The sequence below is a fragment of the Populus trichocarpa genome, chromosome 9 (assembly GCF_000002775.5).
Source record: "Populus trichocarpa isolate Nisqually-1 chromosome 9, P.trichocarpa_v4.1, whole genome shotgun sequence".
In the NCBI taxonomy this organism is placed as follows: domain Eukaryota; kingdom Viridiplantae; phylum Streptophyta; class Magnoliopsida; order Malpighiales; family Salicaceae; genus Populus; species Populus trichocarpa.
The window spans coordinates 4,193,557-4,207,943 of NC_037293.2; the positions used below are offsets into that span (position 1 = coordinate 4,193,557).

Here is a 14,387-nt window from a genome sequence, read left to right on the forward strand (position 1 = left end):
TTGTCAGAAGTAAACAAGTTTAATTGCCCCCGAGCGCTCCGTTCCGAGAATTGTATTTATCTAATTTTAAAAACTTTTATTGGTGAAAAAATTTGATACATGAATCTGTCTAGGTACAGTTGTGCTGTTTGTTTATGTATTTTTTAATATAGAAAAATAATTTTTTTATTCATAGCATGACATTTTTAATAAAAGCTTTTTATGATTTTAAAAGCAAGTTTCACTAAAAGAGAAAAAAATATGCATTATTAAAAAAATAAAGGAATAATTAATTTGAGAAAATTATACCAAAACTTCAAAAAAAAAAAACAAGATATTATACTCATTGAATATTTATGAGAAACTTAAAAAAATAATAATATTAAATTCATGTATAATTAATTAGAAAGTAATTAATAATATTATCATTAAGAACATCTAATCTCATTTGAAAAGCATGATATCATTGTATAACAAATATTAGTCACCTCTAATAATTGAAAATTTAAGGTTGAGTTTTTTAACTTTTCAAAATCTAATTATCAACTTTTTTTTCATCTAAAAAAACATATTTAGATGATTAAAGATCCAAACAATTTTCATTGAACTCTTCTAATTCGTTGAACTCAAGATTTTTTTTTATGACCAGAATATGATCAACTAAAAGTTTTTTATGTCTTTTTTCCTTACGAAAGTTTTTTCTCTTTTCTCATGTCTGTTAGGGACTGAAATGTAGAAAAAAAACAAAATTTTATGAATGAAATATAAAATTTAATAAAAACAAGAATCAAAATGTAGAAAGAAGCGCCTCTTAAATTGTAAAAAAAAGAAAAAAAAACTTTTTTTTTTTATTGTTAATCTCAATTCTTATTTTTTCAATTATATTTTTTTAACTAAATTTTATAAAATCGAATCAATATAACTTGTAAGGATGAAAAAACAAAGAAAAAAAATTTAATGATTAAAGCGCAAAAAATAAAAAAAATTAGGGATAAAAAAATGCTATGAATAGTAAGGGAACATGTCAATGAGTATAAATGTGACAATACAATAAATTTAACAATTGGACTATGCAAAATAAAAGACAAACAATTAAAATTAAAAGGATAGACAAAACATGAGATGAAAATAGAATTGTATTTGGTAATAATATATAAGACATTATGATTAACTCTTTATTTTGTTTATTTAATGATGGATAAAATATAATAAAATTCAAAAAAGTTTATTTTACCCTTGACATGTATAATTATATATTTGTAACAATAATTAGATATTTTTATTTTTATTTTAGTTTATATTGAGTATTAAAATTTTATTTTAACTAATTTAAAAAAAACACAAATAAAATAATAAGTTATTTTGTTTAATGCATTTATTTATCAATATAAACTAGAAATTATATGATAAATTATAATTTACTGTGGCTACTAATTTTCTTCAGTATTTATTTGATGGAATGAAAAAGGTAGTTCCGAAGAATAATAACACACATAAAAAAAACATTTCTTAGAATAAAATATTGAAAAAAACATAATAGACAAAAAAAAAACAAAAATGCATCAGTAAAGAAAAAAAAAAAGAGCGAAGGTATTACTTAGACACCAGGCTTTGAACTAAGCCTCAGCTTGAAATTAAGCCTACATGTGCTGGGCATGAATGAAGCCCGAGATGGACTAGCCATTTGGAATACGTGTCATCCAGTGGTATCTTCTTCAACCTCTTGTCAGTTTCTATATTTGTCCACCAAATTTCTCTGAAAATGCTCCTTTCAACACTCACAATGGTTTTTTTACTGTTTCTTTCTTGTTCAATTTTTTCATTCACATGGGTTTTTTTTCTCCCCCTTGCTGATAACTAATTACTGAACATTCCATTTTTATCTCCAAGCATTCCATAGATCCTCAACAAAGGTGTTTGAAAGGACAACTTTTTATTAAGAGAGAAACCATGCCCCTGCTGAAACTAGATCCTTGCATGAACCAGCAACGAAGTTTTATGCATGGTGAGGAAATTGAAAAACCAAAATAACTATAGCTGCGATAGTTTTATGGAGTAAAAAGTCCTGCATATTTACACGATTCAAACCATGGATCTTGTCTTTGAAAACATAGTTCGTAACACAGATCCTCCTAATTTGGCAAGACTCACTTGTTCGCTCTGGGTTGTCCTTGAAACTCATTACAAAAGTACAAATCATTTAGCGCAGGAAACACACTCAAGCGTTCCAGAGAGAAAGAAGGATTACTGAAAAGAACCAGCAACCTCATTTTTTAAATTCAACCTTATGTGTAGAATTCTCTTATGACTACACTTGGACCTTTAATATTATATTAAAAAAACCATTAAAAACCTTTAATATTATTTGAAAAGCAGTATCATCGTATTGTATGATTATTAAAATATCATTTTAATTGTTTTATATGAAAATAATTTTATTTTAGCATATTAAAAAATTTAAAATAAAAAGAAGGGTCACCAGACACATTCTAGGTGTGCTTGGATATGATAAGTCAGGCCCACGCACATAACTTTTACAAAACATATATTAGACATGTTTGGGTTTGACAAGTCAAACCTGTGTACTTGGTTCTTTACAAAAAGCCCAAGTACATCTAGTTTTTATTTTTTAAAGTAAGCAAACAACACATCATTTATTGCAATAAATTTTGATCATCTTCGATAATAAAAAAAATATGAGTCCAATTGAGATCTCCAAAACTTAATTTTCAACATTTTTTCACCTATAAAATAAAATAAAAAATATTTTTAGAGCCTTGATAACCCCTTCTAAAAACTCAAGATCAAATTAAATTTTTTATACTTCGATTTATTTTTTTCAAGTATGATTAGTTTGTGTTTGGTTAGTGTTCTGGGATAGAAAAAATAGATATAAAAAGATAAAAACATGTTTGGTTGGAGGGACAAAAATAAAAATATAAAATAAATATATCTTTGTTATCATCAAGACGAACCTATTGATAACAAGATTGATATTTTTTGTAGCTGGAATATGATCAGTCAAAAGTTTTCTCTCCTTTCACTTTCCAACGGTTCTCTTTTCTTTATCAACCGCAAGAAAATGGGATGTAAGAGAGAAGAAATTCTATGACTGAAACATAAAATTTTAAATAAATAAGGGACAATGTAGAAAGACACTCCTCTCGAACAAAAATTAAAAAAAAACAACCTTTTTTTTCCATTTTTTTTATTCATTTAGTTATTTTTTAATTGAATCCTATAGTAGTATTTATTAATAGTAATCTCTGATATAACGAATAAATAAAACCGAATTAATATAACTTGTAAGGATAAAAAAAAGAAATAAAGTTTAATTATAAAAGCATAAACAAAAAAAAACAATCAGGGACTAAAAAAAGAATATGAACACTAGGGTGAATAGCATGAGTTTACATGAACAATGGTAAAATAGTAAATCCTTTATCTATTTTAACTTTTCATATGTAGTGTATAACTAAGAAAATAATCACAAAAGGATTAACTTATAGTATAAAATTAGCACATTAGCTCGTACTCTGCAGCGGATCAATATCATTGTTTTTTTAAAAAAAAAATTTAAAAGTATAGAGAATGTTTTAAACTCCTTAAATTTGACAATCATGCAAGACTCAAGCGAATTGGGTTTGATGGTCAATCCAGACCCAAGAGACTTAGATCTGACGGTCATGCCAAACTCAAGAGCCGTGGGCCTGGGGCCATGCCAGACCCGCACCTGGGTTTGGCACCAAACATGATTGCCAGACCCAAGGCCCTTGAGCCTGACATTGGTGTCAGACCCAAGTAAACAACATACAAACAAACAAATGATAATTATGCATTTTAGTTGTCAGAAGAGAGAAAAGAAAGAAAAAACATATGTCGACCATACCAGACCCAAGAGCCGTGGGTCTGGGGCCATGCCAGACCCACACCCGAGTCTGGCAACCTTAGCATACCCGCGCCTGGTTCTGGCAACCGTGCTAGACCCACGCCTAGGTCTGAAAACGTTAACAAACCCGCGTTTGGTTCTGGCAACCATGCCAGACCCCTACGCCTTAGTCACTTGTGCCTGATTCTGGCACCAAATATGGTTGTTAGACCCAAGGCTCTTGGGCTTGATATTGTTGACAGACCCAAGGACCTTGGGTCTGGCGTGATACCTAAACTCAAGTAGTTTGGGTCTGACATGTTTGTCAGACCCAAGCAAATAGAGAACAATTATGCACTTTAGTTGTTATGAGAGAAAAAGAGAGAGAGAAAAAAAAACACAAACAATCGAATATTGGCTGTAATTCAACCATGATATCTCTACACGCGTCGCACCATGTGAAAGAAGGCACATCTGTACATCTATCTAAACGATATATGACCAAATTTAGACACTGGGAGGTGTCTCACACACCTCATTAACAGAGTGGGCAACGCCCACTCGTTGGGGCGTGTGGAGCACATAACAACAGTTTTTTGAATAAAAAGTAGAAAAGATAATGTGAAAAATACTAAAATGCCCCTCATAGTCCTTTTAATTACACACCATATATAAATAAATTTCACTATCACAATCTTGTGTCTAGAACTATAGTAAAAACCCAACGTTATTTAGCTTTCTTTATAACTAGATGTGTGGACTTGCATTATTTTGTGGGTTCACATTATTATTATTATTATTATTATTATTAAAAAATGATGTTAGAAAAAATATTATTTTAAAAAAATATTTATTATAAAAAAGTTAAATCAACTCAAGCTAATATCATCTAGATTATATTATCAAAATAAAAAAACACAAAAAAATTAATCACAAAGCTGGTTAAAAAAAAACAGCAACCGAAAAGTAGTGTGCTAGGAAAAAATATTTACACTGTCTGAAATAGTGTTTCTCCGAGACCAGTTATTTTATTTTATTTTTTTTAAAAAAGAGAGAGAGGTGAATATGGATTGGTGCGTGCCTTGGTTCGCTTCGGGCCTTGGATGCAGATTTCTTTTGGATTGTTTGCTCCTGCCTATTATTTACTTTAGGTTGACTGGGCGTGATCCTTTATTGAATCCTTTTTTTCTTTCACCAAACCGAAAAGTAGTGTACTAGGATATACTACGTTCATTCAGAGTCAAAATCTTCAAGCAATGTCAGACACAGCAACTCCGGCTCAATTTCCGGGCACGGACCAGCCTGTACCCAATCAAGATGATGCCCTCCGTCAAAACGGCTCAGTTATCGACCCCAACACCCGCACCACCGCCGTTGAAACCCTAACCAGACCGAACAACAAAGGCAATCAACAACCGGTGACGCCTGTTCGAGCGAAGAGAAGATCATCAGAAACGACCATTGAGACGAGTTGGTTGCCGCCGGGATGGGTTGTTGAAGATCGGATTAGGACCTCTGGCGCGACAGCTGGCACCGTAGATAAGGTTAGTTGCAGTTCGTTCTCAGTTAATTAGCATTTTTTTCATCAAATTAGATTTTCTCGTTTCTGGGGAGATAAATGCATTAATGCTTCATGCTTGCTTAATCTTGGATATGAAAAAAAAAAAAAAACTGATAGACTCAGCTGCTATCTTACAAATATTTGTAATCTCATAAAACGAGACTTATTACAGCATTATCACTAATTTATGAAAATACTTTTAGGTTGTGAGAGCTAGAATTTTGTTGTAAAACTTTATTTTCAAACATTGAAGCAGTTGGGGATTTTTATTTTCTCTACATTCATTCATTGTAGCTTGCATCTAATATGAGAACATAAATGCTTGCGTATTGTAGTTTTAAGGGTTTCTGTAGCATGGGGCGTTGGTCAAAACTTGAGTTGGGTCAAATTCAAATGGTGTTTCAGTGTTAGCCACTTTGAACAACTATATTCATGTATTTAAGGGATAATAAGTAGTATTCAGCTCTGTTTTAGCTACCAACATATGTTTGACATGGGTAAAGGAAAATGGTGGAACAGCACAGCTCATGACATGGCTTCATGGACTTCTTCCGTAATCATCAAATGCTGTTAGTAACTCCCTGTGTTCAGGCTCTGGGATGTTGACCAACTCGCACATGCACATACTCACAGGATTTTTCTCCTATAAAATAAAGTAAAAGAATGTGCTAATATAGGTGACGAGGGTTCCCAACCATTTAGAGAAGTAAAAAAACTACACATAGATGCGGCGTTCTTTCTCTACAGATCATGGGCTAAACATGACTACTTATTCAGTCATGATGTGCCAAATCTTAACAACAAGCAAAGACGAGGAAATAGAGAAACAGGATAATAGAGGTCTGGAGGACAATTGATCCACCGATTCATGTGGATTGTTGGGGAAACAAAGACATAAGAGAGGACAGAGGACGTTAGAAGAGGGAATGAGAAATAAACATGGAAATGTGTGATGGAGACGAATATAGCGGTGAAAATAGGAACGGATATACGTGTAGACTTACACTTTTATATGTTTTTCTAATAAATCATTACATTGAATATAGAAACAAATAGTGTGCTTTAAAGGCATTGGTGATTTTAGAAAGTAATTGGCAATTAACTCCAAGGCAAAGGCAGATTCGTAGAGGTTAATATAAGGCCAAAAAAGAAGGTGCTATTTATTTTTATTTTTTTTCTCATGGCCAGAAGGCACTATTTGTTGTTGAAAATTCATTTAAACTATCTTTATGAAGTGGATCTTTTAGCCTGTCATTATCTTTTTTAGTTTCCATTCATAGCAACTATAGTTTTTTTTTATCTACTATATCTGATTACTTGTGACTAAATTGAAGACAACAAACTATATCTTTACCTAATTTTTTGTTTATAGTTTTTTTTTTTTTAAGATTGGATCAATGTTTGAAATAGCTTTTTATTTTTTATTTTTCAATTTTGGATCTATCTGCTTAAATGCAGTGACATCTGGAAAGTCATTTATGGCCTTAATTGCATCTTATTTCTGAAAAGTTTGTTAAGTTCAAAAGCTCTTTGGTTTCTACCTTTGTAGAGGTTGAAGATACCGCCTTACAAATCAAAAGTCCTAATCAAACAAAGATATTCTTAAAATCATGGAGAAGCATATCTTTGAGGTCCTGAAAATCCAGTATGTAACTATAGAAAAAGCAATGAAGATGGTGTAGTGTTTTTCCCCTATTCCAATTGCTTCTGCCATTAAACTTGTAGCAATATAACTTTAGAGTCAAAATAAAATGTCTCTAATTATTATAAGCTTTGTTGTAAGAATTTATGCCACAGCCATAGCCATACTTTTGTGATTTCTGCCGGCAACATTAAAAGTTATGTTTGGAATATTATATTTTAAAAATCATGTAATCAATGACACATTGATATTGTGGAGCAAATAAAGAAATAATGTAAATATTTTAAACAAGTCTTTTTTTTCCCCTTACCATGCTTACTACCAAGTGGATTGAAAATTTGAAATAGATTATCTAAAAACAACCTTGAAGCTTGATATATTTCTCTTTCTATTCTCAACAGCTTTAATTATCTATCATAAGATCCTTTTCCTTTTCATTTGATTTTAGAGTTCTCTTTCATAGTTTCCATAGAGTTATATTTGTATATTTACTTTATTCTCCATGTCAATATTGACTGTAGATGAAAACTAATAGAAAATAACTCTAATGTTATACATATATTATAGGGTAAATTTAGCTAAAAAATCTTATAAAATCCTTCCCAGGTATTTAAGCATTTTTATTATATCCTGCATGCAAAGCACATATTAATGACTGTACAAATAAAGTAAAAGAATGTGCTAATATAGGTGACGACTGTTCCCAACTATTTGTAGAAGTAAAAGAAACTGCCGAGTGCACTATCTATACAACAGATGAACAATATACAAGATTACCCATGAAACTTTAGAACTCCTCTTCATTAGCAAAGAAGTCTTATTCTGTGTGCCAATTGCCAAAAGTGCTGTGTTTAACCCAAACGCTCTCTGAAGAATTGAGAATATATCTTCTCGTTAGATTGCTCTCTGAATTCACTCATTTTACGAAACCCAAAATACTGCTAAAAGTATACATATCCCACATGTCCTTTTTTCTTGCACAAAATTCACAATCTCCAAGCATTTAGCTCTTCATCAACTAAATGTAAGATGTTGATAAATAAAGCTGCCTCCCTGCATGCTAAAAAAAAAAAAACAGAGAAAGAAAGAAAAAAAACTCCATTAACCTAGATTTGTCCAATTTTCTAAGAATTGTTTATGGTTAGAATTGTTCCTCAAGCTGCCCTTATGTGAAAAAAAGGAATAACACACTTAGAGACATGACATGATAGAAAAAAGCAAACTGTTTCTGTTCTCATTTCTCAAAGTTCAGGAATGGTTGGAAGAAGCTTCAGTATGCATGGCCAGAATAATTCAGAGCTATGCTACTCTTGAGATGAAGAAGCATTTTGAGAGTGATTAGATTTTGCTATTGTCTTTACAATGTCAGATCTTACTTTTATTGCGTGGCTAGATTCAGTGTTCTGATTCCATCACATGACATACATAACTGTGGTTTTAATCTGTGTTTTTTATTTTCTAGATTAGATGTTAGAAGTCTTTTGGTAAAAGAGAGAATTGTATCAAAATTACTATTTTGACAAATGGACTATTCGTTTTGATAGTAAAATTTCAAGCATCAACTAAATGGTCTGTGTCTCGTGCAGTATTACATTGATCCTGCCTCAGGTCGTAAGTTCAGGTCCAAGAAAGATGTTCAATATTATTTGGAAACTGGAACTTTAAAGAAGAAGGGAAAATTGACTGAGAACTCTGATGCCGATACTAATGTGAGTAAGAAATCTCTGTTTAGACTAAAGGATCGGCCCCTCTATTTCTCTTATGACATTTTGTTTTTCATCTGAACTAACTTGTATAATTTCGGAAGTCTGCAGGGAATTTAAAGGTTGATAAAAACAAGTCTGGCGCAAACACAAGTTTTGCTTTGAACTTTGATTCTTTTAATGTTCCTGATAGGACCGAATGGGTTCTTGCAAATGCAAAAGAAGATACCTGGATTCCCTTCATTGATGGTAAAAAGGTACCTCTATACGATAAGGAACAGTGGGATTTTGCATTTGCATCTCTGACGACAAGCAGTCATGGTAAAAGAAAGCGATGAGACTTGAAACTTGAAAGCGTGTGGAATGTAGCCCGCAGTATTATCGAGGGACAGTTTTAAAGAGTCTGGGAGTCTTCATTTTCCTTTTTTTGTGGCCATTTATTTTACAGCTTTCTGTTCATGAAATTTATCCGGTCTAGCTCTAGCAACAGTCATAATTCAAATAGTTATTTTTTTTATATCATAATTCTAGCCACAGTAAATCAAATAGTTTTCTTTATCAAATCGATCCGGTCTAGTTTAATGTCACAGACTCACAGCAATTCAAATAGCTTCTTATCAGATCTTGTCTAGTTCTATATTGGCTCCTGTTTGTGTTCTCTCTTAATTCAGTGTTTCTTTGAGGTGGCTCCTGTGGGCACTAGTCAGTGCACTCTGCGCTAAGGTGCTGCGATTAGGATTTAATTTGTTGTGACGAAGAAGATATCGGCATTGTGTATATTTTTGTTTAATATTATAAAAGGTTAAAATTGAGAATCGAAAAGATGATGCTTTTATTTTATAAAATAAATTGAAAAAAATATAAATTTATAAATTCTAGAAAGAGTTGTTAATGCCAATTAAAGTTAAAATATGTTAATCTTCATCGACATTTTACCTTGCAGGTAATTTTTTGTTTTTGTATTTATTTGTATGTAATAAAAATAGATATTTATAAGAAAGATAACAACTTTGGGTTGTATTTAGCGATAAAATCTATAATATTTAAGCAATAACTACTGATATTTATTTTATAAGCCATTTTGAAAGAAAAAACAAATAAAAATAAAGATCACATTTGGATCCACTAAATGTAATTAGAATATTTCTACTTGGGTTTAAATTATATATTTTTTAATTCTTTTTATCATGTTTCTTTCTTCTCTTTGTTTTTATCCCTTTTCTATAAATAATTAGTAGTTACTTCTTGAAGATAATATGATAGAAAGGCTTGGCTTTTATTGTGCACGTAAAGACCTATCAAACTTTTAGGTGAAAGAAAATATAATAAAAGGACTCGTTGAACTTTTAGTCAAATTTAACCCAACCCCTGACCTTTTATTTTCTTTTTATTTTGGTCCCTTAAACTATTAGGTCTAAGTAATCGACCTCCTCTGTTAAAAACATACGGTTGTTAATTGTTATAGCTGGTTCTGGTGGGGTTAAGATTTCGTTTGGGAACGCGGCTGCGTTCTTAAAAAATTTGAAATTTTTTTTTTTTACTAAAATTTAATATGGTTTGTATATTTTGGATCGTTTTGATGTGCTGATATCAAAAATGATTTTAAAAAAATGAAAAAACATCATTGGCATGCATTTTGGCACGAAAAGTTATTTGAAAAGCACCCGCAACCACACTGCCAAACACGCTCTAAAAATAAACGTAATAAGGCTATAATAACTTAGACCAGGATTTATAAAAAAAGAAAAAAAAAAGGGGGGGGGGGGGGTTCAGGGTTTATGTTGAGCAAAAATCCAAGGGTATTACTTAATACCTCTAAAAGAGTTTGGCTATCAACCTACCTCCGTACAGTGAGGAGTTGGCCTCCTCTCTTTTTTTCCTTTTTTTTTTCCTTTCAATTCCTCTTCTTTTTGTTATTTTTTTTATTTTTTTATTATCCTTTTATATTTATTTTATTTGAATTTATCTTCATAAATTATTCTAATTTTTTTATAAGGTTAATTTAACATCAAATAAATATCTTGATATTTAATTTATACTTAATTTTATAAATATTTATTTTTTTATCGTATAATTAAAAAAATTAGTTTTTAAACCTAGCAGGGTTCATGGTGTGTTAATCCGTGAAATCAGAGTTGATGTAATGTATTGTCATCTCAATATTTTTTTAAAAAAATCATATTAAATGCTTTTAAAAGTCATATCGTGTTTTTTACTAGTTGTCTATATTATGTTAAAATCTGTCAAGTCAATTTGATTATATTGAAGCAATTCTTATACAATTTAATTTTAAATTTAATTTAAATAAAAAGTCATAATAAAAAAATTTAAAATTAACTTTATTAACAATGTTAAATATATCCTTGGAGCCTAAACTTTTTTCCTCGCATTCAATTTTTTTTAATTTGACCTTAAAATAACATCCTTGGTTGTGTACTTATTAAGCTAAAATGGAGGGCAAATTTATTGCGGCTCTAGATTCAAATTAATATCCATTGCTATAATATAATTATTATTTTTCCTTTTCCATGAAAAATCAATGACTAGTTTATAAGGAGTAATTTGATATTTTTACATAATTCACTAATTATTATTAAATTAATTAGAGACAACATAATCGTTTCACATTTTTCATTACAGTAAAATTATTAAATTATCTTTAAAATAAAAAAATAATAAAATATCATACAAGGGTTATTTTGTATTTTTATCATGTTTTTTTTTTTGTTATAATCATGTTGAATTATGGACAATTTAATATTTTAATAAATATAAAATATTAATAAAAAAAAAATGATTGCACACACCCGTGTGACATACGCTCTACCATTTTTAGGCAACGTGTGTGGAGGCGTATGATAGTCACCAACATGCTTCCGAGATGTGGTTGGATTTGTCTCGGCAATCCATCTTCCCACAACTACGCATGCTCTTTTTTGACATTTAATTTCGCGTCGGTTAGTATTTTTTTTCTCTTTCTCTTCACCTTGATTTTTATATTTGTCATTTCAGTTTTCCAAAGCAACCTATTTTTATTTTTATTTGAAACTAGCATGTTTTTTTTTAAAGGTATGCGTGCACCAGTTAATTATTAACACATAATTATTTTTCACTTTCTTTTCATAAAAATGTAATTCTAATATTTTTCTTTTTAAGGACAATGGATATTTTTGTTCCAAATTTTTTTGCTACCATGTTAGCTAGAAAATTCTAATTACTGATTCTTAATATATTATTTTTTAAATTATTTATTTTTTTTAGCAACAGATTTTTCATTGATAAATCCGTTGCTAACATTAAAAAATTAATATATACATAATCCGTTGTTAATTCATTGCTAAATCAACATCCCAATTATTTACTCCGTAACTAAAATCTGATGCTAATGACCGTCATTTTGAGTAGTGAACAGAAAATGGATTTTCCAGCTTCGACTTGGTGCTTTCAAGTCGGGGACCGATGGCTGCGAAATTGTTGCTAAAAACGTCTTCGATGGCGACTCCATCGATGATCCCAACAGACAACTTGGATCAACTTCGAGAACTGCAACACTAATTCATCTGATCACCGCTGCAAATTCATCCAGCTCTTTGACAGAGCAACGATCCACTCCTCTCACACCTCCAAACACTTCACTGCCACACATACAACTCGCAGGTATAGCCTGTTCAGAAACACCCTCATGCATCTAGACTGGCAAATCTTGACACCTGCTCCCCCTCTGGAACTAAAAGAAGACTCAATTTCAAAGACTCAGAGGCACACAGCAGGTTTACGTACTAAGACCCTTCTCCTTTCATGCACGTGTCAATCACTCCTTGTATATCCAGTATTGTTTTTGAACATTATTCACAACATTATTCATTAAAACTGCGACTGTTGCTTATGCATTGTCTCTTTAAGTTCTTCGCCTCTTTTTTTCATACAGCCATCCTGATTCACCACACACCGACAATCCTACCGTTGAAGATGAAAATATAGTGCAAGATTCAGCTTCAGATTCCCAGATTGCATCTCCGCAAGCAAAGAGACAGCGAGGATCGCCAACATCGCACACTTAGATGAATCTTCTTCTCATCTAATTATGTTGTTGCGCTTTCTTTTTATCCCTGCAAAAAGATACTCATTAATTAATGTGACAACTCCTGCTGCTATCCCATGGACTACGACTCATCCCTTTTAAATTTTGCATCAGTTTTCCCTACTGCTCCCCATGCCTTGACTCTTCTGTGATACAACTAAGATCCCTCTGTTTATACTCTTTTGTTTTCATTGGTTTAGCTTTTTCTTGGCTCACATGTGTTCATCAAATTAATTTGCAGGCAACTCTCACTCTTCTAATACCTTCTTTCACCGTTACTTTCTTGCAGATATGCTGCTTTCCAGTCTTTTTTGCGTTCAGTGTGTTTTTCTTTTGTATAAACTGTACGTTGACCCTGGCTTACTTGCTATGCTACATCTTCTGTGACCATATGCACACAGCACACCGCTTCTTTTTATTTTGTGATTTGTTCTTAATTATCTACCTTTTCGGATTTCCAAGACAGCCTCCCCGCGTTAATGGGCTTCAACTTTTTGCTTGGCCTATGTAAACTGCGAAGGCTTTGACTGTAGAAGACCAGCAATAGCCGAACGGATGTAACTCATCCAGTACAAAAAAAAAAAAAACAAAAAAACTAAGAATGTATTTGATTTCTGAAAACTGGTTTTTGAAAAATTATTTTTTAAACTTTCATGTATTTGTTTGTTATTAGAAAAGTTAGTTAACAGAAAATACTTTCCAGTCAATAGAAAATACTTTCCGATCAACGGAAAATTTGGCTTGGTTTCCAGGAAAATGTTTTTTTTTTATTTTGGGCGGAAAACACTTTCCGGAAGTTATGAAAAATTTAAAAAAGTCATATTATTTGTTGATTATATCAATTTAGTCCTCAAAATTTTGATTGCTATATATATTTTGTTTTGAATATTTATTTTTCAATTTCATCTCTTAGAATTTAATTTTTCTATTAATTTTGGTCCTTATTTTTATAATTGTTATTTGTTTTTTTCTTATCATTTTTTAATTAAAATTTTTTATCTATCAAATTTGGTCCTCATTCTTTTGATTGTTACTTATTTTATTTGAAATAATTTATGAAATGTTAATTATTATTATTTTAGTTTCTTCATCTTTTAAGTTTTTTATTTTTTAGATTTGATCTCTATTATTTTGATTATTATTTATTTTATTTGAGATAATTTATGAAATTAAATTTTTTTTCAATTTCATTCTCATTCAACTTTTTAATTTGTAAGATTTGCTCCTCATTATTTTAATAAACTTGAAAAAAAATAAAATATTAATGAGTTATTTTCCAGCACATTTTCCATGACATAACCAAACACTAGAAAGTGTTTTCTAACTTATTTTCCATTACATTACCAAACATCAAAAAATAATTCACTTTTCTGAAATTCACTTTTCCAGAATTAACTTTTCAGCAAACAAACAGGCCTAACGAGTTGAGCTTCTTTTTTTTTCTATAGCCCTCTCATAATTTAGTAAGGATTCACACAATAAATTTATCAAATTATTCTGGGAAGAGAGAAACACAAAGGCTAGTTTTTAGGGATATTTTTGAATTTTTATAT

The 14,387-nt window shown here is 30.8% G+C and overlaps 1 protein-coding gene across 1 annotated transcript; it reads left to right on the forward strand.

The window, feature by feature from the left end:
- The first annotated feature begins 4,906 nt into the window (after nt 1–4,906).
- On the forward strand, nt 4,907–9,373 carry LOC7488117 (methyl-CpG-binding domain-containing protein 5). Its single transcript, XM_024608359.2, has 3 exons — nt 4,907–5,391; nt 8,637–8,759; nt 8,858–9,373. The coding sequence occupies exons 1-3, from the start codon at nt 5,104–5,106 to the stop codon at nt 9,089–9,091; spliced, it is 645 nt and encodes a 214-aa protein (XP_024464127.1). The 5' UTR covers nt 4,907–5,103; the 3' UTR covers nt 9,092–9,373.
- The last annotated feature ends 5,014 nt before the right edge of the window (nt 9,374–14,387 follow it).

Excerpts from the sequence above, each read along its gene's own strand:
- LOC7488117 (XM_024608359.2), top strand. The coding sequence starts at position 5,104 with ATGTCAGACACAGCAACTCCGGCTCAATTTCCGGGCACGGACCAGCCT. Across the intron at positions 5,392-8,636 it reads CAGCTGGCACCGTAGATAAG|TATTACATTGATCCTGCCTC; the intron begins GTTAGTTGCAGT and ends TGTCTCGTGCAG. Across the intron at positions 8,760-8,857 it reads ACTCTGATGCCGATACTAAT|TCTGCAGGGAATTTAAAGGT; the intron begins GTGAGTAAGAAA and ends TAATTTCGGAAG.